The sequence below is a fragment of the Crinia signifera genome, chromosome 6 (assembly GCF_055691185.1).
Source record: "Crinia signifera chromosome 6, ASM5569118v1, whole genome shotgun sequence".
In the NCBI taxonomy this organism is placed as follows: Eukaryota; Metazoa; Chordata; class Amphibia; order Anura; family Myobatrachidae; genus Crinia; species Crinia signifera.
The window spans coordinates 116,586,029-116,609,752 of NC_139222.1; the positions used below are offsets into that span (position 1 = coordinate 116,586,029).

The following is a 23,724-nucleotide window of genomic DNA, read 5'->3' on the forward strand; positions in this document are numbered from 1 at the left end:
CTATTTCCTCACTCAAACAAACAGTTTGGGAACAATCAAGAGCCGAGCATTTAATCTGTGGGAGATCCTCTGTAATGGACCCCTCTGTCAGTGCTACTTCCCACCTTACCTCCCTAAGCCTGCACTGCAGGCTCCTAAGTATGCTCGGCCTCTAAGCAAAGATGAGCCATGTCAGTCTGCCTGATCCATTAGCTGAACTTTGTTTCCTGGCCTCCTTTGTCAGTTCAAATATCAGCGACATATTGCAGTCTGACTCACAGCACACCCCAACTGCTGCCTGACATGCTGAGCTGGCTAGCATGACAGCATGAGACAAACGGCACCAGGAGCACGGCACAATTTGAACAGACACATTTGCATATTTTGAAGTTTATACATTTATACTTTTATGCAATTATCACTGATTAATGGACATAAAATTGTGGACAAATTCAAACATATCAATAAAATATGGAAATTTCTTGAGAACAAAACGGAAACACAAAACTCACCGAGGGCTGAGGTCCGGTGGTCCATATGTGTTGAGAGATGGAATGAGAAGCTTGGCCGGCTTTCGTGAGCCAACAAGACCTGCATCAGACACGTTTTCTGTATTGCGACAGTGAGGTGAAGGGCTTCGGCAATGACTGTTACGGATTGGAGAGCGGCAGTTACGACGGAAGGCAGAGAATTGTCTCAGATCATCTCCAAGTAGGCTGCTCAAGGAGCCCCGGCGCACTGGGCTATTAAGGTTTGGCAGCATGAGTTTCCTACGTGTCATGGTAGCAGGGGAGTGATGGAAAAAGTCATCTGACTCATCGTTGTCTTCTAGTATTGACGCCAACTTTTTATCAGGTGTGGTACCAGATTCTGGTCGAGGCTGGAAAATGAATCAACAAATCATTTAGATGATGAAATTCTTTAAATCTGAAGCTGATCCCACAACTGTCCATTTAGTGGCCCATTTTGGCTGATGTAGACCAAATTTACTTAAATAGTAGCAAATCTGTGGGCTCCTTAATAATATTTGTTTCAAAATTATTTTGAGAATGATACATTTAAAATTTTGATTTGCTTGTAAAGTCAGACTGTGGAAAACTAAATATATCATCACAGCACAACACTAGAGGAAATGAGGGTCAACAAAGAGACAAAATGCATCACCTGTGATAGTCGTGGAGATCGAGAAAACCTATAGCAGCCCTAGAAGTTACAAAAACAAGTTACAAATGTATAATATACCAAACCTATTCATAATAATATTAATGAATGTAAAAATAACATAAGGGGGTTATTCTAGTTCATTTTTTCTGACAAAATCCTTCTTAGATGGACAAAACCACGTGCACTGCGGGTGGGGCAGATGTAACTTGTGCAGAGAGAATTAGATTTGGGTGGGGTTTTTCTTCAAAGTGAGATCTATATTGCAGTGTAAAATAAAGCAGTCAGTATTTTCCCTGCACATAAACAAAATAACTCACCCAAATCTAATTCTATCTGCACATGTTACATCTGCCCCCCTGCAGTGCACATGGTTTTGTCTATCTAAGAAGGATTTTGTCAGAAAGAATGAACTAGAATAAACCCCATAGTATCAGATTATAGTGTTAACAGTATAAGTTTTACTGATCATTAAACGGACCGGACGGGGTTTTGGGCAGCAGCGAGCACCAAAGTAGAACTTCTGTCCTGTATACCAGCCGCGATCCGGAACATACTGTACCCTTGAAAACGGGTGATATGTTTTTATCTTCCTTTACATTGTGAGTGCAAGAATAAAATGGTACTTGTTTCCTAGCATGGTGCCAGCGATTTTTATCTTAAGCATCGGGACCAAAAAAATTGCGTTGATCGCATCGCATACAACCAAATCGCATGCGATGCGATCGACGCGATTTTTACATTGGAATCAATGTAAAATGGTCCCTGAGACCATTTTACCATTAGGCCCAATGTTAAAAGCCCCCGAAACCCCAATTTTAATTGCATACCCCCCCTCATGGGTGAAATGGTCCCCCATTGTTAACGCCACCCCACGATGAATGTCAACCCGAAGCGTGGCGAGCGCAGCGAGCCCGCGAGGGGCGGCGGTACGCGTCCTCCGACCTTTTCATACCCCCACTATCCACGTCGGCGTGGAGTCGATTTTATATAGTGTGGCGAGCGCAGCGAGCCACCGAAGCGTGGCGTGCGTAAAGAGGGGATGCGCATTACTTCACAGGTATTACGCGTCCACTCACCACGCTTCGGGCTCAGTGGCTCGCTGCGCTCGCCACACTATATAAAATCAACTCTAGCCGACATGGATAGTGGGGGTATGAAAAGGTCGGAGGACGCGTACCGCTGTCCTTCGCGGGCTTGCTGCGCTCACCACGCTTCGGGTTGGCGTCAATAGTGGAGTGGCGTTAACAATGGTCAGGCATACAATGTAAAATCGCATCGCATGCCATTATAATGATATGCGATGGACGCGATCAACGCGATTTTCTCTTTGCCGGCAATAAAGGCTGGTAATTGACAGAAAATCGCGTCCATTGCGTTGATCGCATACCTTAAGTAACTTAACTTAAGGTATGCAATTAACCCCGACGGGCGCCGTGCTAGGAAACAAGTACCAATAAAATTGCTATATTTTTTTTTACCTACAATATTGCACCATCTAGTTTTTTCAAAAGTCCCTGCAGGTCTAATAGGCCAGGAAAAAGACTAAGACTTGATTGATATGCGCATTTATGACCTTCTACATGTGAGTGGCCTGTGACAATTAAAACAGCTTCAAGTGTCATACAATATTGCACTATGGTCCTGTCTTTTCTTTTGAGTTTTTCAGATTAATATCTGGTTTGTCTGGATACCAATTTATATTTGAATTGTGTAAGTTCAACGCATTTCGCCAGTGGGTGCACCATTACTGTTTTTCGTTTGTCTGTATTTTAAAGCTTTTGGTGGTGGAAGCTTTTTTTGGTGTCATCCTGGGCAGAAAGTATAAGAAACACATTTATCTATAGTATAAGTTTTATGTTATATTTAACTTTTTGGAACAGTGCAAAAAAGCTTTAGAATGCAGGTGTTATGTTACAATATCTTACATCCGTCTCGCTGCCTTCACGCAAGTTAAACGTCAAGTCATGGTGGATGTCTGCCATAAATTTGCTGGAATATTCCGGGTATAGTTCCAGCACCTCGAGTAGTCCACGTAGAGTGACATACTGAAGATCACAGTATGTCAAAGCTTTCACATCAGAGTTTGTCTTTATCACCTGTTCTTTGCTGGAGATATCCGCACCAATTAGATCACCCTTTCCTGCAGGGGACACATGGAAATGAGGAATAAATGTGGCACCATTATTAGTATACTGCCTCACAGCACTGTAGGTTCCATTCCAACCAAGGTCATGTGTATGCAAAGTTTATATTATTTTCTGCATTCTTAGGTATCTAGTTTCAGATAATATTGGTCACATCACTCAGAAAGCACTTTGTCCCACCCCTTTCTGATTCCACTAGTTCTCAATATATTGAAAGGCTGAATTGTATTGGTAGAGGGAGCTCGTTTTGCCTATGCAATGGCCCTTCACAGTGACTGCACCCTTCATGCCAGGAACTTCTGCTCTCAGTGAGTCCCACAGACAACCTGCCAAGCTGTCCTCTGTTTCTGGTGGCTCTTTTTTTGAAGCATGATGTCATGTTCTCACCACTGCTGCAGTAAAGAGAAGCCACAAAGAGGAGCTGGGACTGTGCGCATAAAGCAAAAAAGAAAGTGAGAAGGGGATAAAGGGACACAGGAGCAGGAAGTACAGAAACGAGAGTGAGTGGATGGAGGAACAGAGGGGGGAGGGGATTTGTGAACTGCTAGAGGAACACATGTGGACGTGAACTGCTTGAGGAACAGAAGAGGTATGAACTCTCCTAGAGGGACACAGGTGAGCTAAAGGCGGGAAACGAGTGGTGAGTTGGTTGAGGGACACAGGGAAGGGGAGCTACTGAAGGTACATAGGGATATGGAGCTGCTGGATTGATGCAGCAGGGGTGAGTTGTCATAGTGGGGTTGATCTGCAGTAAGATACATGGGCAGTGTTGGAGACACACAGGGAGGATGGTAGCAATGGCGAGACTCCTAAATGGTGCAGAAGAGATTCTGGTGGGATGAATTCCACTAGCTCTCCATGATCACTTTAAGCCCTAGTTATATGGTTTTATGTTAGTGCTTATAGTTGTGATAGTGTTTACAAATAACAAACATTGGGGCAAATGTATTAAGCTTTAACAAGAGATAAATGCAAGGGTGATAAGGAGAGATTGACATCCAGCCAATCACCTGCTAACCTGCCATGTTACAGCCTGTGTTTGAAAAAAGTCAGTAAGGAACTGATTGGCTGGATGTTTATCTCTCTTTATCACACTTGTATTTATCTCTTGTTAAGGCTTAATACATCTGCTCTGTGTCTATTAGCTATAATGATCTTCTAACTGTGAGTACTCACCAAGAATGGCCAGCACCATATCATCCTTCAAAACTTCCAGAGAACCTGAACATACAAAGTAGTTGGCCTGCAGAGCATCTCCCTGCCGTAATAGGTATTCTCCAGGGGCACAAAAAGAAGTCTTGATGTGCAGAGAGAGGGCCCGTAGGCATCCACGGCTCGCAGGTTCAAAAACTGGAAGCTGAAGAATGTCTTTGTTGAGATGCATCGCTATATCGGCACGTAACTCATCTGGAAAATCTTTAAGCAGCTGAGAGAAGAAACAAAAGCACATTATTTATGGTATGGAGACTTCAGCTGTTCTATAGCATCAATGTTAGAGAGTGATATGAATAAAAAGCGGTACTTATATGTTAGTTGGGCACCCAGTATGCTCATACCCCCACTATCCATGTCGGCATGGAGTTAATTTGATATAGTGTGGCGAGCGCAGCGTGCCACCGAGCCTGAAGCGTGGCGAGCGTAGCGAGGGGATGCAGAAAACTAAGCAAATAGATTGGTGGGCGCCCAACTAACATATAAGTAATTAAAAAGAAGATACACCTTTCTATCACCGTATAACCCTTTGCCCACAGTTGTCCCTACATGGACAGGACTGGCTGCTTGACTGATCGTTAACCAACGAGCAGTATTTCCACTGCTGTGGTACACTTATTTATTACTGTTATTTATGTAACGCACACATATTCCGTAGCACTTTATAGAACAAGCTAATTTTGATTGTTTGTGTCTTTTGGACCTTAGGAAAATACTTGGAGTTCTCGATCAAATAGAACCGCTGAATGATAATAAACCCTTAGGGTTATGGGATGATTATAATGCAGATCTGGCTTTATATGTAAGATGTTTCCAGCATTACAGGGGGTAGCATGTTCAAGGAATCAACAGTAGTATGGACCTTATTCTGATTCGTTTGCACGGCCATGTGCATTCGCACGGCCATGTGCATTCACACGGGGCCGATGTTTAAGCTTTGTGCGGCCACGGCGAACTCCCATCCTTGCCAATGGAGGGCGGGGATTCTCATGCTAATTTCACCGAAAATTATATTCATTCAAGCGAGCAGTGAATGCCGGGCAGTTCTCCGTTTCATAGACGCTGCAATTCGCTGGTGTATTTCAATGGAATTTTGACTCTAATTCGCAGAGAGTGTATTCAATGCTAGAATGGAGAACTGCTTTCACAGTCATTTTCGCAGAGTTTCATCATTTTGCATTTGACATCTTTTTTAGGTGAACTGGAATGTGTACTTTTAAAATAAATGTTTTTGATGTAAAAAAAATCAGTTTTATTTTTATTTGAAGGATCTTGCTTATTTTTTCGCATTACAAACACCACTTTAATGTATTTAGAATTTTTTTTCTCAGCGAACTGACAGCCAGCTGAGCAGTGCTGGGGGGGAGGGGGGAGGGGGATGATTCGGGGGATGTCAGCTGACGGGGGACTAGTAGGCAGCTCTCTGCCAGGGGGTTATTATGCTCACTGCCAGGGGAGCAGGAGCCAGAGTTCTGCGGGAAGGGGAGAGAGCCGGGACACTGCCTGTCTGATCAGTAGGGAGAGACGGGTCCAGCAGCAGCAGACCTCCAGCTCCGGCAGCCCCAGCGTGGTGATAGCAGATGTCAGCACTGGGGCTGCAGGAGCCGGAGGTTTGCTACTGCTGCTGGACCCATCCCCGTCCTCTGCATCCTCAGGCTGTGTGGGGGCTCCCAGCGGCATCAGCGTGCTCCCCCGCCAGGACTCCACTCCATCCCCAGCCCCTGAGGCCCCTAGTGTGGGCTAGCGACAAATTGCGGGATACAGTGAATCACGGCGAACACGCGACGAATCCAAACCAGGAATCGCTGCCATGCTCGCCGGAGCATTGAATACCCCCCACCATGTCAAAAACATTATTATAGAATTAGCATATGTGGGAGCTATTCATACACGTATCAAAAGTGACCGCTGATTGCCATTACATTATGGGCCTGATTCACAATGACTCGCAATTGTGTGAGTTCGGCCCCTTCCCAATGTTTTGAGGACTGCACATGCGCATGCGCTATTATGCGCATGTGCAGCCCCCCTTTGAGAATGGCTTTGTCGACTTGCATAGTTGCTGCCTTGCATAGTTGCTGAGCTATTCGCAATCATTGGGTCACGCCGGAGCCAACCGGGGGGGGGGGGGGGGGGTGGCATGGGGACGCCCAGTGTTTCCTGGGTGTGCCCGCAAAAACAGTAGGTGCACCCAGGTGATTGCCCAGGCATGCCCATGCAAGAGCAAGCGGGCCAATGCCTTTCAGGGGCGGGTGGCTGATCTCACATGACGCCAGTGCGCGCCCCATTCTCGGAGTCGCATGCCGCAAATATAGGTCAGTTAAGGCTGACTTATTTTTGCAAACAGGGGAAAAATCATTCAAAAGGTTGGTGAATAATAATAATGTACTCTGGCCAAACTGAAAAAGGTCCCCTCCAACCCTCGTCCTGCTTCCCTACTGTAGCTACAATATGTTAGCATAGCTACGGATGCATACCATGCTTTGGTGCTCATGAATACAAAAACAAAAAACTACTGAGAAGGGTGTTGGTGAAGGTGGAGGACAAACTACATTTACATCAAACTACATGTCTCATTGTGAGATCAAAAATATTGACTTTCAGAATTGCTTCATGTGGGCAGCTTTATGCTTTTCAATCTAACTGTTGAAAATCATGGCCTGTGTATAACTAACCTTTAAAGTTCATATTATAGGTTAGTTATATACATGGGCAGTATGGATGGTGTAATGGTTAGCATTACTGCCTCACAGCACTGAGATACGGAGTGAGATTTAATAGGATGAGAGATTCAGAAAGTGAGAGATTTGGTAAGAAATCTCCAGTTTTTTTAAAGCGGCAATCATTTACACTGCAAAACCAGTTTTATTTTGCAGTGTAAATGATTGCTGCTTTAAAAAAACTGGAGATTTCTCACAAAATCTCTCACTTTCTGAATCTCTCATCCTATTAAATCTTACCCCATGGGTTTAATTCCCACCATGGCAGTTTGTATATTCTCCCTGTGCTTGCGTGGGTTTCCACCAGGTACTCCGGTTTCCTCTCACAATCCAAAATTATACTGGTAGGTTATTTGTCCCCCGACAAAAATTAACCCTAGAATGTCTGTGTGTGCGTGTACATGTGGAAGTGAATATAGATTGTAAGCTCCACTGGGGCAGAGACTGATGTGAATGTTCAACTATATCTCTGTAAGGCGCTACAGAATAAGTGTGTGCTATATTAATAACTGTTAAAAAATAACTGTTAATAAATATTGGGAAGTTTAAATATGTTATAAAAATGTTTGTCTGAAGTACAGTAATGCTGCATATTCAGTTTAAGTATCAAGAACATGTTTAGCTACATTTTTGTCTGTTAAATATTAGTTACCTCATTGGCATCAATGCCATTATTGACAGACCAGGTTGTCTGGAAGTACTCTAGCATACGTTGTTTAAGCTGCTGAGGCAGACGGTGAACACGAATAAAATCCTTGAGGTCCTTCATACGTGTATGGTACAGGGAGCGACGGGAGTACATACGTTGGATGATGGCGGTCACATTACCAAAAACGACGGCATGCATCAGGGCTGCAAGAGTGAGATAACATAATGACAGTCACACAGGTAATTAATATGTGTTATAATAACCCATAACCACCAAATAGTAGTTTCAGTAGTTTTATTCTAGTGTAATTTTGTTAAAATGCTTTTCCTTGTGTAATCCTGTATTTGGCTGGAAGATTTGCACTAATTTAGAGCAACAACTATCTTTCATTGTATAACATGCATATAACATAGACCAGCCAACGACAACTGATTGCTGTTCAGAGCCAATGTTGAAACAAAATGCAGTGTTAATAAATGATCCTGACAGGAACACTGGAGATTACGAACATTTATGTTAAGGTAGTGGAAGCCTGTATAAGCCTAAAACCACGTAAGTGGCTGTTCTTGGAACCGATAGGTGGTTTCATAGTTTCTAAAGTTACAAATATTTAATTGACAGTTTTTGTGGGGGTTTCAGGGGCGGATTTAATAAGCTCGTGTAGTAATAAAGTGTCTGGTTTTTATCACCGACCAATCAGTTCCTAACTGTGAAGTTACAGGCTTTTTTTGAAAAATGACTGATTGGCCGGTGATAAAAACCAGACACATTATCATTTCACCAAGCTTAATAAACCTACCCCTCAGGAATTGATTGAAGGAAAAAAAAAGGCTCATTTACAGAACTTCCTCTTTTGTTAAATTTTTTTTCTGTGGCGCACCACACCCCCTGCTGGTAGGTTGAAGGCCGTATGGAGGGGTATGCAATCTATGCCATAACTAAGGTGCAGGGCCCTTAGGGCAGCACTACTGTGTCCCACAGCTGCTGAATCTGGCTAGTGGGGTATCGGGAATGGCACACTGTGGCACTGCAGTTCAGAGCATCTTTTCAATGCTCTGGAAGCATACCCAGCAGTGTGTAGATCCATGTCACATGTTTAGGGGCAGGTCTAATACTGACCAGTAAGCTCTACTCCACTAATTGATGTCAATTTTTTCAATTGAATGAATCTCAGAATACCATTAGGTCTCATGAACTTGTTTTTTTTCCCCCTTAGTGAAAGTCCTTTCTCAACCTAGGCTTTTCCAGCCATGACGACAAGCATGGATAAATGTTAATCTTCAACTAAATTATTAATTGAATGTCCATGCAGAGATGACTTTTAACATATCCTGGACTGGAACATCCATCCTGACCAGATGCACATCCCCCACATACCTCCTATCAGCATCGTGCAAATTGAGAAGATCTTCTCAGCATCGGTATTGGCACACACATTGCCGAATCCCACACTGGTAAGGCTGCTAAGGGTAAAGTAGAGGGATGCAATATAAGCACTACGAACAGAGGGTCCACCAACTGAATTATTAATGTACGGCACTTCAAGACGTTTTCCAAGCTCATGGAGCCAACCTATAAGAAAATATTAACAGTTAAAATTGTGCGTATGTTTTTCTACAGTAATTAAACTTTTTGAAAAATACAAATATCCAGTAAACATTAAAACCTGTGTTTCTGATTAAACAACTAGTACATTCCTGATATTTCCTCAGTTATGCTCAAGATTTATGAATATTGGCAAGCTTTTGTCATTGTGAATGTAGACAAAAGTGATTGGACACTGACAGCAAATAGATCAACAAGATTTTATGGCTGTCAGTACTTTGTACGTCCACCACGTGCAGTGAATAGTACTGCAGATACCCTTCTTGGCAAACTGTCTACAAGTTCCTGGACAGCAGCAGGAGGTATGTTTTGCCATTCTGCCTTAAGTTGTTAATGGTGTTAAAATCAGGCTCTTAGTTGGCCAATCATTTCAGGTTGCAAAATTTTTTTGTATACAAGTCCAGCCTCGTCCTGAAAACATGACAGTTTTCCTGACAATCACCAAACCAAAACATATCCATCTGATCTGAAAAGTGTACAACGTGATTCATCACTCCATAACACTCACTGCAATTATGCCACTGTACAGTTTCCCTTCTAGTGCATTTACAGTGTTACTGTATCAATTTTTGGTCTGAACCTTCTATCGAAAGAAGTCACTAATTACTATGATGACCACTGAGTGAAAAATGTCTAAAACCTTAGGTATAAAGTGGAGAGAGACAAAGGGCCTTGTTTTAGTTCACTCTTTCTGACAAAATCCTTACATGGACAAAACCATGTGCACTGCAGGTGGGGCAGATGTTACCTGTGCAGGGAGAGTTAGATTTGGGTGGGGTTTTACTTCAAAGTGAGATCTATATTGCAGTGTAAAATTAAAGCAGCCAGTATTTACCCTGCACAGAAACAAAATAACTCACCCAAATCTAATTCTCTCTGCCCATTTTACATCTGCCCCCCTGCAGTGCACATGGTTTTGTCCATCTAAGAAGGATTTTGTCAGAAAGAATGAACTAGAATAAGGCCCAAAGTCCCAATCAATCAGCTACTAATAGCCTGGACTATATGAAACTCTTTTTATAATTCTTTACCAAGAAAGTGGTTGGGTAGCTAACAATGGGATCTGGGCTTTAGATTGACAGCCACTATTGGTCGACGTCCATTAGGTTGACATGGGCATTAGAGGTCAACATGATAATGATCTTCCATGTACTGATTTTTATATAAAAATGGTCCTTTACATTGTACTTTCATTGCAAATTCTAGCTTTTCTTACCAATGTCCCAGGTGACCGGGTCGTTGCTCTCCATCTCTTTACGTCCAATTACATACCAAACACAGGCCATCCAGTGAGCCAGGAGGGCAAACATGGACATAAGTAGGGTTAGCACCATTGCACTGTACTGAGAATACCGATCCAGCTTTTGCAACAACCTCAGGAGCCTCAACAACCGAACGGTCTTCAGCAGATGGACCAGAGAGGTCTTCCAAGTTCATGATTATTGAGAGAAAGAGACAGTGTCAATGCATAGTTTGCATACACACTATTTATTATTATTTTTTTGTATTGTCTATCATTTGCATTACTCTCTGTAACACTTTACTTTCTCTTAGACCAGGCTTGGCCAACCTGTTGTTCTCCAGCTGTTGTGAAACTGCAACTCCCTGCATGCACTGCAACAATTTTGCTATTATGTGTAGTTTCATAGCATCTGGAGAGCCACAGGTTGGCTCAGACAATAATCTTCTTCTAAGCACATGTATATAGTCTACATAGTGTTCATGCATGCACTATGGTGAATTACTGTTTTCATAATAGATTTCTGCTTTCTGCTTACAAGCATGTCCTCTTGTAATTATACTACAATTGTAGTCCTGGTTTTAAACGAACATTGCATTTCTCACAGAACAGCTCGTATTACGGAAACAACAATAGATTGTCATATTAGCCTCTTACCACTGTGACATTAAATGCATAGAGCAGATCAAAAGGCAAAGCAGCAATGAGGTCCACGAAGAACCAGGTGGCGAGGTAGTGGAGGCAGATAGAGCGGGGGTCATACACCACTTGTCCAGAGTGACTGACGTAGGTTGTACGAAAATTCAAAATTATATCTGCAAGAGTAGAACAAAAGGTTTGCTGTACTTTTTTCAACCCTGACCCCTAACAGGTTCAAACTATATTGTGTTTGGGGCCAGGAATCAGTCAATATATTATCATATGTATTTTGATATATGTTTTATATACTGTAATGCAGAGGTTCCCAAACTTTGTTTAATCACGGCACCCTATAGTATCAGAATTGTATCCCTGGCACCCGTAGGCCAAAAGTTTCTTATTGAGATATTAAGAAAAAAATCTAAATGAAATAAATTATGTTTAAATGCCATCTTTAGTTTTAATTATGTAGTGAGGGACAAGATTAGCTTCTGAGTATACACATATTTTATGACTGGCAGCCACAAGTATTGGTTTTGCCTATTACATTGACCAGAATTAATTTAAAATGGTCTTTGATCACCAACCCGAGGAACACCTGAAAGGGTTCCAAGGCACCCCAGGGTGCCACAGCACACAGTTTGGGAACCACTGCTGCAATGTTTTAATCTGGGGAGATTTCTCAATGAGACCTCCTCTACATTTTTTCTTTACTGGTGATGTCCTATTCTATCTCAAGTCACTCATCTTGTCTGGCTCTTGTAATTTTGTAAAACTCTGTATGCATGAATTGCACATATATAAAGGCCATCTGTATATAAAGCCACACACACTTTTCCTGTTGTCGGTAAAAATCGAGCATGTTATATGTTCTATAGTGCCCATCATACTCAGGAGCCTCCCTTACTTGGTGTAGCTGACAAAGCTGGCCGATACCTAGCTTTTTGTTTCAGTGAGCCAGATTCTCTAAACTTCAAAAGTGATAAAATGGAGAGTGATAAACAGCCAGCCAATCAGCTCCTACCTACCATGTCACAGACTGTGTTTGAAAAATGTCAGACAGGAGCTGATTGGCTAGCTGTTTATCACTCTCCATTTTATCACTTTTGAAGCTTATAGAATCTGGCCCAGTATCTGCTATCCCTTGGTTATAGTACTTATAACTGGACCTTGGGTGGAAAGTAATAAACCGGAAATGCTGTTTTTTGGGGGGGTTTTAACAGTATTTCCAGATGAACTAACGCCCTGATGCCGGAGCTACAATGTGGAGGGTACTGCCAGCTATTCCTGCATTACCCTATAGAAGCCTATGGGCTTCTCTCTGTTTGGATTCCTCCTAGCATGCGCTGTGGTTAGCAGCCTCACTCTGCACATGTACAGTGGGACTCTCGGGTTACAAACAAGTGGCTGAGACATCTATTTAAGCTAAGATATCACCAACAATATTACCAGATATTAATCAGTGTCAAGCTATTTGCTACTGCTTCCCCTCATATAAATCTTTAGGGATCATAAATAAACTAGAAATATGTGGCCATGCAGCAACATAAACTAGGCACAAATGCATTCCCTCCAACATGACCCGTTCCATTAGGTACAAAATGCTCTGTTTCTGGACTTCCCTCTTAATTGATAATTGCAGTCACCTGTGTTGAACTAGTTCAGTGATGATAACGTTGTTCCAGCAAAGGTGAAGGCAATCCTAAATTAAGGAAGTCCAGAAACAGAGCATTTTGTACCTAATGGAATAGGTCATGTTGGAGGGTATGCAAATCATTATATTTATTTTTCATGTACAGCCATGGCCATTAGTTTTGCAAATTACACAAATATACATTTTCACAAAGTCTTCTGCTTCAGTTTTTATGATGGCATTTTGCATATACTCCAGAATGTCATGAACAGTGATTAGATGATATGCAATTATTGGCACAAGTTTCTCTTTGCCATGACAATTAACTTAATCTCAAAATCAACATTTCCACATTTTCCACATTTTTCAGCTCTGCAACAATAGGACCATCTGACATCATGTCAGTGATTCTCGCGTTAACACAGGTAAGAGTGTTGATGAGGATTAGGCTTTTAAAGGAGGGTGGTGCCTGAAATTATTGTTCTTCCTCTGTTAACCATGGTTACCTGCAAGAGCACATGTGCAGTCATCATTGCTTTGCACAAAAAAGGGCTTCATAGGTAAGGACATTGCATCTAAATCAACCATTTATCAAATTATCAAGAACTTCAAGGAGAGAGTTTCAATAGTTGTGAAGAAGACCTCAGGGCACCCAAAAACATTCAGCAAGCACATGTACTATCTCCTAAGGTTGATTCAGCTGCATGACTGGGGCCCCACAAGTGCAGAGCTTGCTTAGGAATGACAGTAGGCAGGTTTGAGTGCATCTGTATGAACAGTGAGGTGAAGCCTTTTGGAGGATGGCATAGTGTCAAGAAAGGCAGCAAAGAAGCATTTTCTTCTGGAAAAAACATCAGGGACACACTGATATTCAGCAAAATGTACAAGGATTGGACTGCTGAGGACTGGATGAAGTCATTTTCTCTTAGGATTCCCCTCTCAGAGGGGAAAAGCTTGTCCTAGGTCATGCCAACAGTAAAGCAGCATCCTGAGACAATTCATGTGTACAATATACAACCATTGAAGTATAGTTTTGTTACGAATAATGCCTTTTGCAGCATGATGGAGCACCTTACTATAAGGCAAAAGGGATTCCGGTGGTCGGGATCCCGGCGTTCAAAATCCTGACGCCGGAATCCCGAACGCCGAAATCCCGACAAGGGGGGACGTGGATCGCCCCCCCTTGCGGGCTCGCTGCGCTCGCCCCGCAGCAGGCCCGGTGCCTCGCTACGCTTGGGTGGCCTTGCCAAAGATTTGCAAAACTACAGCCCAGTCTACAATAGGCCCATCATGTAGAAAAATGATCATTTACACCTGTCACCTGCTGTTTCTGAAGCTTAAAAATGACAGTTACTGCTACACAAATATATAAGTACAGTATACTAACTGTACCTATCCTGTATCACCCTGGGTAACTTCCTGGCTTTGCCATATCTTAAATCAGTGCTCTGTACTATTCCTGAATAACTTGCATTAGGGCAACAACTATAACAGATTTCTAGAACACTTATTGTGTATCTGTAATTTAGGACAAAACAAATATACAGTAATACCGGGAATATGAGAAGAAATGTGGAAAAGTGTCATGGCAAAAAGTGTTTTCCTGGATCTGCATTGTATTTTAAGTATAAAACATGTCAGGAAGGCAGAAATTCTATGCAATCGTCTGCTAAGGAGAGAGAAAAAGTACCAACCAATCAGCTTCTGTCTTTATACATGCTGCAAAATGGAAGGAACTGATTGGTTGATACTTTATCTCTCTTCCAGCATTCATACATTTCTCCCCCAAAGTCACAGTATCTAGAAGTCAAAAGCACCAGCTCCCTTTACTCTCTGTTAGTGCTAAGTGTGGATGTGTCATAAATGTTGAGTGTTAATATTTATTAAAGATGGGGATTCATTATAAAGGTGGACAACCTCTTGGGTAGGGAACATCACCACTATGTGCTGCCAATTTTGCATTACTGCTGTTGCTGTATTTATTTGGTATAGTAGCTGCCTGACATCATATCTAAAGACTTCTATTTCAGATTGTACCATTTCCTTTTTGAGTTGTCTCCCTGTGGTACCTGTCAAGAAGGCTGTTTGGTCCTCTGCTTACTTGCTTACCTAAAATAAACAGCATTTCCACAGCAATGTCACTGACTATTGTGCTTCGCGCTGCAGAGACGCTGTCATCATGGCCTGTGAAGCAGACATTGTACGGAACGGTGACAGCCACGTAAAAGGTGGCTAAGAGGATAAGCCAGTCCCAGAGGGCTTTGAAGATGCTGTAATGAAGAAGGATGAAGCGAGGTTTCTGGACAGACGCTACTTTGTACTCAGGTAGGGAAGGCTTGTTATCTAAGAGGTTCTGGTGACAGAAGAGAAGAGAATGATGGTTACAAGAATGGTCAAAGCAATCTCAAATGAAAACATTCTCGTTACAATAAAATGTCTACAATTTAAGGAGTATGTAATCTCCAGTAAACAATGAATGTTAGTGCTCAGCTGGTTTTAAAACACCCTTAAGAAATCCGTAGTTTGACAGAGACAGTGGAACTGAAAGTTCCAGCAGGCTTCAAACAAAAACTAGTGCAGTGAAAGCACTTGTATGGAAATGTCTTTTTAAGAAATGTCTTTTTTAGCACTTAAACAACATAAATTGCTATGACAGTCATTACACCTAAACTCTAGTTGCTACTATCTGACTTCAATGACTATGGAAGGATAAACACAAATATTTTGTGCATGTTATGAATCTTGTGGAGTTTTGTGGTGAAGGCTCCAAGTGTTCATCACAGCAGCCATCAGTGTAGATATTTGCGCACAGGAAAACAAATTTTTACATATTGCTTTGACTTCCATGACTGTCTGGGAATTAGTACTGGTTAGTAGTATTTATAGCTAAACATCCCTGTCACCTGACCTAAACAATTGCCCATCTCTAGTTCCAGATGCCCCAAAATAGTTGATGATCCCTTATCTCCTTGAGCCAAGTCAGTCAGAGAAGTGCTTGGCAGAATCCAATGTTCTGTGTATCACAGAATTACTTGCTGTATGGTAAGTTGTTTTTCACAAGTCACATAATTAATTCCTGCCTACTCATCATGACATAGTTGGCAGTGGCCTACCATCCCCAAACTCCAAAACAGAGGTTTTAAAATGATGACAAACCTGATCTAGGAAACAAGACTATCTAAGGTGTCATTCATGAAGCAGTGAAAAGAGTGGATAAGTGAGTCAGCTTTGATGTAATCAACACATAGTGGGATCCCACTAGCGCTGTTTAAAATGGACAGTTGTTAATGTCGGGCGTCCTCTGTGGACCTCTCTTTGGGACCCCACTGACCTTGATTCTGGTCTCTATATTCGTGTAAAGGTATCTTTATATCCAATAGTATTTATCTCCACTTTCTAGGAATCCTAAAAGATTTGTACTGACCTTACAATCAATCCCTATTTGCATAAGAGTATTTCAACATAGAGATTGTTTCTCTACATTTTACATTAATTCCTATATAGCATTTGTGATGTGTGGTAACAGATCAAGTCTAAAAATACCTTTACATGCAAATAGGGATTGATGGTAAGGTCAGTACAAATCTTTAAGGATTCCTTGAAAATTGAGTTTTGTTTGCCCCTCCCCCCCCTGCTCCTTTTTTCATACTTACCACGTCCCCCAGCATCCAAGGCGGCTTCAGGATCCTCTTCAGCGGCACTAATACTAATTACCCGGGCCCGGGCTTGCTGGAGGGGCCCGGAGGGGGGCCCTGGTCCGAATCCCCCCTCCATCCCTCCCGGGCAGCAGCAGTACAGACCTCTACAGCTTGTGCTGTCAGCACAGCACATGCTGAAGGTGTGCGCTGCTGCTGAGGAGGAGGAGGTGGGGACAATAACTCCCCCCCCCCCCGACATTAGCGTTTTTTCGCCAGCTTGGAAACATTTTGGTGCGTGCCCTCAGCATGGGGGGTGGCCACACCTCCAGCGCTTAGGCCACGCCCCAGAAATGTTACCAGGGCCCAGCATACCTCTCGGAAGCCCTGCACAGGAGTGAAGATGTCCTGGCACTGGTCTATACTGAAGAGAAGTCTTAAATAAGGTGCCACTGGCCTGATAGGATTCTACAGTCAACTGATCCCAAAGCAGCTTGTGATGGAAGAATGGAGGGTCAATTGATAGGATTGAAGATGACCGGGCCTATGTACCACTGACATGAAAGAAGAAGCAGGAGACATTCCAACCATCCCACTGATTGACAACACAGTAGACTTATGGATGTCAATGACTGCCCATGGGAGCCCTTAGGCCCGAGAAATACCAGTCGCATGTGATGTAACAGGGCTTGGAAGCAAATGTGTGACACACAGTTTGCTTAATAAATGGTGTTGTGTTCATTCAAGGAAAACATATTTTAGGTAGTATAGGCCAAAGACCCACTAGCTGACGCTTTTCTATCACATTTATAAATAAATAAATAAATGAATAAAAAGCTCTGTTTTTTTACACTTTGCCATCTGCCTGTCACATTGTCAGCCTAGCCTGATATGAATTCCCCTACTGGCCAATCAGATTGCTCCTTTGATCTGGCCCATTCAGTAACATAATCCTGCTTATCTGTTACACTTTCTGCTCTAATCTGATTAGGTCAGGTTTTTTCAGAAGACACATCTCACTGTACAAAGGCACAAAATTTGTCATTACTGTACTGCACAGAGCAGCCTTATCAAAACAGACTGGCCGAGCCAGATTAGAGAACAGAGGTTAATGGAGAGACTGATAGGATCTGCCGAAGGTTATTTAGCGAAGCACCAGGAATACAACATCTGTTAGCTGAAAACTCTCTCCCCCCCCCCCCCTCTGCTTTCTCTAGCACAGAATGCCAACATCACTCTTAGTATGATGGCATACATGGAGCACCCAAGGATAAACACATGTATCAGTTATTGCTTCACCAATAAGAATGAAAATGGTAAATTCAATGCTGTTGTTTTAGGTCTCCTGTAACCAAACTCCTAATCAAAGTACGTATGCACATTTAAGAATAGATTCCATATAAAACAATGTTTTAATAAGCAATACCAAGACACAACAGGACAGTAGCAATAATATATAGTGCAAAGATCACTGCATGTGTGTCCACATAATAAATTCAAATAGTTTATGTTAATGCAGTTTCATGCTATGTGTGAAAGCAACTCATGTGCACGCCACACTTATCCTAGCGAACGGGGTGGCTGAGGTTGTTCAAACTTTCTTAAGAATGCCAGACTTTGATGAAACACATGTAGGAAGTCAGCAGGAAGATTGCTGCAAGGAGCCAGCAATGGCGCTGTGTAAAACATAGTATGCAAAACATGTTCGCCTTAATATTTTAGAAAGCCCAATCTGTTGGCTAGACAGTAGGGTGGCCAGATGGAGATTAGACATGACCCCCTCCTCCTCTCTTGATGCCCCCCTGGCACATTACTAGAATACTACAGTACATGATTGTCGCTCTTATTTTTCCAAAGTCTAGAATGCTTGGCTGGCCCATATGTTTTTTTTTTTTTTAAATCTACATCTCATAGTTAAACATTTTTTTCTGTTCTGTAAATTGCTTCCACCAATGCACCCTCCTGAGCTTCATCTGCCTCTGCTGCATTGTTGCTTTCCTATACCTGCCCATAATACCTTTCGACTTTTTTATCCTGTGATAAGATATTTGTGCAACCTCTATTGTTGTTTTATGTTGCACGTTATCTTTATCACCACTATGCTTCTCTATGTTCCACTTTATACACTTTCTGTACATAAAAACTTAAGTATTCAATTTGCTACTGTTTAATTATTGCCATGTCCCATTCCCCCTCCCTTTTTCTTCTTTCTGTACCCCCACCCGCATTGTTTATGGAAAAAAACCCCATTAAATTCTGCATAAAAAAATAGGAATGCTGTATCTGAATTGCAATAACATACTTGTACAACTTGTATGAAATGCACTGGAGGTAACCAGCCCTGGGGACATCAGTCCCCCCCCCCTCCCCTGGTATCTGCCCAGCACGGGGATCCATGCAGCGCTGGGGAGGCAGCGGGGTCACTGTGGCAGATGGGAAGTCAGCGGCGGGATCCCTGCGGTGGATGGGAAGTCAGCGGTGGGGTCTCTGTGGCAGATGGGAACTAGTAGCGCTACTAGTTCCCATCCGTGGCAGGGACCCCGCCGCTGACTGCCAATCTGCCGTAGGGATCACACTGCCTCCCCAGCGCTGCATGGACCCCGCTACCCAGACCCCCGCACTGGCAAGGTACCAGGGGAGGGGGGGACTGCCACTGTCCAGGGGGGCCGACCTGTCTCCATGGGGGAAGGGGTGTTTGGCTGCCTCCATCTGGGGGGGGGGGGCACAGACCTTTTGTTTTCCAGGGCCCCCACAGATCTTAATCCGGCCCTGGGGCCATCATATGAAGCGGTCAATCAGTAAGTATGTATACTTAAGTGGATCGGCCTCTTGGTCAGCATGATGTCGGGTCCACTGAAAAATCTGTGAGGTGATACATAAAAATGCTTCACCCTTAACCCAACAGATTGAGGATTATATTTAAAAGAATGAACACATTTCATAATAAATATATTAGGGACCTTAACATTTATTCCCAACTCTAGCTCCACCTTTCCATTATCCTAGTGTCATCCTTCTCCTACAACCTGATCCTTTGAAACACACTCTTTTTATCCAACAATACAACATTTAACCCATTCATTCTGAATCACCTTTTCCCTTTCACCCCCTTGTTCCTTCCACCAGATTAACACTAAACACCCCCTTCCTATTAGAAAAAAGCATATAGTTATGCTGCGTTGTGTTGTGGAGAAGCTTGTCCTCTTCACTTTTAAGACATCTTGATGCATCTCCCCAAAAATATCTAATAGATTTTTCAAGTTATGTTTTCAGTAAGATATGATCAATGGCCAATATAATAGATCTCAATGTCTCATCCTCCCAACATGTCGATTCTTCATCTTTACTGCATTATATCTAGAGTGAAAGCTTACATTATTGAGTTTAATATCACTCTTGTTTTGTCCAGAGACTTGACCAGTTAAGTGGCAAAGCATAGTCCGACTTTGTCTTCTTGCTGAGCTGAAATGTGAAGCACCAGGACGACGGTTCCTCTGCTTTTCTGAAAAAAGGAGGAATTTGGAATAAAACACTGAGCTATACTAAAACATATCAGTATTGTGCCTTCCATACTAGGGAAGTATCTAGTTCTCAAAGCTTTCAGCTTTTGCCCATGTACTCACCATCTTTCTTCTCACCATGTGGGGCTCTCATCCTGTGCTCAGTTACATCCTTGAATGAGAAAAGAAAGAGGACCACGTCTCCTTTTTCATTTTTGATGGGCACAAGGTCCAAGAGACACCAGAAGAGTTCTCCTGCTCGTAAAAAGACTTTTGTGAGGTTAACATATCTATGATTATCTACATACATTAAAAAATAACAATGTGTATTCATATTGTTATGCACTGCACTCAATAAAAATGTTAAGGGAAAAAAAATAACCATGTGAGCTATAAGTTACTTTTTCATAGTGCAAAGACACTACACATGACCAATAGTCAAGTAACAAGACTGTGGTAAAAATAAATAAACTTACCATCTTTCTTGTAGAAGCACACCTCTGCCTGGTACTCCTGTTTCTCATCCAATGCTGTTTGGATACCCTGAAGAACGGTCTCACTGGTCTCCACCCCATATAGAAAACGGCAGCTACAGTTCTTTTGCATGACCTCTGTGCGGCCAAAACCTGTGAGATCACAGAAGCCATCGGAGCAGTAGACAATAGGGAAGCCATGTTGAACTTGGGCATTACCCAACAGAAAATTACTGTCTGTGGGACAAAAAACAGACAAGAAAATAATAAGACATACTAATAGTTACTAGGTGGTAGAACAGGTTGTTTAAGCCAAAGATCATTGACCAAAACATTTTAAAGGGTTAAAGGATTAAATGCTAAACCAGACTTGTTAATTTCCAGTTAATTTCCTTGAACGACTAAAGTTAAATATAATTTTGCTATTTAAATGGTAATCTTTATTTAATTATTTCCTTAGCTTTTTCTCAATTTCACAGAATGACATATCCACAAGAACAAAAAGTATGTCTCAAGTGTATTAAAAATAAAATCCTTCTTCAAATAATGATTAGCATTATATTTGGCTTATTGTTTCGTTTAAGAGGGGTTTTTCGATAGACATTTGAACAAAATATACAATTTAAACTACTGTGCATAATAAGTAGAAATCATTCAATAAAATCTGAGGTCAGAGGAGGGCACCTCCAGGTCAAGCTGCTAACTACTTCTGCACATTCCACCAAACCTTCTTTGTTATTATACAGTAGCATAAATGTAATAAAGATTGAGGTATAAAGGGCTAAATCTTTGTTCTGCTGCTATCTCTTTTTAATATGACTGTGGAGAACATGTTATAACTAAAGCTGGCCATATTTAATGCTAGTCATGCAGATCATCTTATGAAATGTCTGTTCTAAATAACATTCAGTATATGGTCCTGAATGATGATCATTCACAGTCCGAAAACCTCTTTAACATTCATTCGTTTGACTCCAGTCAGCGATTGGAGATGGCACTTGTCCACACTTTGTGGTCAGTTGCTCTATCATGCAGGTTTTGCTGGCTTTAAGGACCACAAATATAGGGCAATTTCTCCTCTCGGAAAAGTCCCGGGCAGCAGGATATATTGCATACTATCCCAGCAAAGCCCGCCTTGCTGCAGAAACAATCCAAGTGGCAATGGAGTCGCCCGCCTACAGACGACAAGCCCTTAAGGAGCACCTGCATGCAGAGCAGCACCTGTGCAGGATCTAAAAGTAATCACTGCTCTTCCAGTGGACCTCTCCAGTGCACCCACTGCTGGTGCATTTTTTGCTCAATCCCAGAGCCCTGCTAACACATGTAATAGGGAGCAGGACAGTTCCTGTCTGGTATCGCTCAGCCTGTGCTGCAGCAAACAAAATGGGACCCACTAATGAATGCGGATTCTAAGCTATCTATATAGTTCTGTGTGTTTAGGCATATCTATATCTATCTATCTAAATAGATCTATCTATTTATCTATACTGTATATCCCTTCTTCTTTTGCAAATACACATACCGACTCGTGGTGAGGGTCTTTGGCGAAAAAAGCTGCACTCATCGTTGGGTTATATTAATTGGACCTGCATCTCATGCAAACCAGTGGACATTGCGCCTGGTATTCTCTGTATTCTTTATATATATATATATATATATATATATATATATAGCCTGATGACGAGCATTAAAGCACGAAACGTTGCTTAAGAGACCGCCGTGTCCTAGCTTTATTTACTGCTTGTTGAAAGTCCCGAGAGTGCTGTTTTTTCCATTCTTTCGCTATTATTCGGATGTCCTCCGACTATTTCAGCACCCGGGCGAGGTGTACTAAAGGAACTCTGAGTGCCTTCACTCTTCCTGTATATATATATATGCATCTAATATAAGGGTGTGCTGGTCCTGTCGTTCCAGGAGACTGAGGGTCTCTCTGGCTGGCTTACTATATCTATTTGTTCAGACCTTGAACCCCTGCCTGAATTACATTGGAAAGTGTGCGTTTCCCACAGAATATTGTATATATATATATATATATATATATATATATATATACATATAGATAGATAAATATTGTGACTAGAACACTAGAATAGTGTTTGAGGGCAGGTATGTTTGTCCCAGGTTCTTGTCTTTTAGAAACAGGAAAACTTCCATGAAATTTTTTGTTTTGTTCAAAATTTTTCAGTTGTTGGAAAAGCTGGATAAGGCCCAGTTCAGGTATTTGGCCTCACAGAGGACTAATCAGGGCTTTCAGCTGTACAAGAGCCTTATAGGGCTGCTAGCCTGATCAGTGTGTGCAGACTGCCTGGGGAAACTCTGTAAGAGAAACAAGCGTCCTTATACAAGTGAGCCGTCCAGTGTTTGTGTTTTTGTTTAGAGACAGTTAGGAGCATCTTGTGTTTAGTTAGTGCCAGAAAGGCAAGGTATTTTCTTATGATGTTTATTTAATTTTCTGCTTAATAAAACTGGTTGTGGCCAGTAGTACCATAAAGACTGGACTTGTATGATTTCTCAGCTGCTGCTTGCTGCCGTCTACCCCAGGAAATGGTATCTGGTTCCCCTAAAGTGTTACAATATATACACGCATATATACATACATCACAAACACCATACTTTTTTAAGAGAGGGAGCATCAAACTCCATTTTGCTTCCAGGGAACTGGGATAAATGTATGCCCCTGTATGGGAGGGCTTTTCTTGCTGGTGTAATTCAAATTTGTAACAGAACTTTCCCCATTAACAACAATAAGTGGCCATGTAGTGTAATAATCATACTTGCAGTTATCTTGTACGCTGTCTATGGTTATGATATAGTTCAGTGGTAGCCAACCCTAGCCCTCGAGAGCTACCGTTCATATTTTCCAGACAACCTAGCTGCTGCACAGCTGCACTCATTAATCACTGACACATTTTAAAAGATCCACAGATGGAGCTAATTAGCTCACTTATGATTCTGTGAGGAGACCTGCAAAACATGCACTGTTGGTAGCTCTCGAGGACTAGGGTTGGCTACCCCAGATATAGTTGATAGACAATGTCCAGGTTTACAGTCACTAGTTTGTCCAACTAATGGTTGACAGTGACTAGGTCTACAGTGCCAACATACCTTAGGTCAACACTGCCTTAAAGGGT

The 23,724-nt window shown here is 42.2% G+C and overlaps 1 protein-coding gene across 2 annotated transcripts in view; it reads right to left on the reverse strand.

The window, feature by feature from the left end:
- KCNH4 (potassium voltage-gated channel subfamily H member 4) overlaps positions 1-23,724 on the reverse strand; it is a 178,108-nt gene that overhangs the window by 17,895 nt on the left and 136,489 nt on the right. Inside the window, exons 2-13 of one of the 2 annotated variants that reach the window (XM_083146902.1) lie at positions 20,597-20,830; positions 20,244-20,375; positions 19,995-20,122; positions 15,095-15,338; positions 11,371-11,528; positions 10,690-10,897; positions 9,246-9,440; positions 7,872-8,071; positions 4,464-4,713; positions 3,069-3,283; positions 1,144-1,182; positions 492-859 (exon numbers count right to left, since the gene is read on the reverse strand). In XM_083146902.1, coding sequence (XP_083003028.1) covers positions 492-859; positions 1,144-1,182; positions 3,069-3,283; positions 4,464-4,713; positions 7,872-8,071; positions 9,246-9,440; positions 10,690-10,897; positions 11,371-11,528; positions 15,095-15,338; positions 19,995-20,122; positions 20,244-20,375; positions 20,597-20,830 — 2,371 coding nt within the window. The remainder of the gene's footprint in view (positions 1-491; positions 860-1,143; positions 1,183-3,068; positions 3,284-4,463; positions 4,714-7,871; positions 8,072-9,245; positions 9,441-10,689; positions 10,898-11,370; positions 11,529-15,094; positions 15,339-19,994; positions 20,123-20,243; positions 20,376-20,596; positions 20,831-23,724) is intronic. The other variant, XM_083146903.1, reaches the window with a different exon arrangement.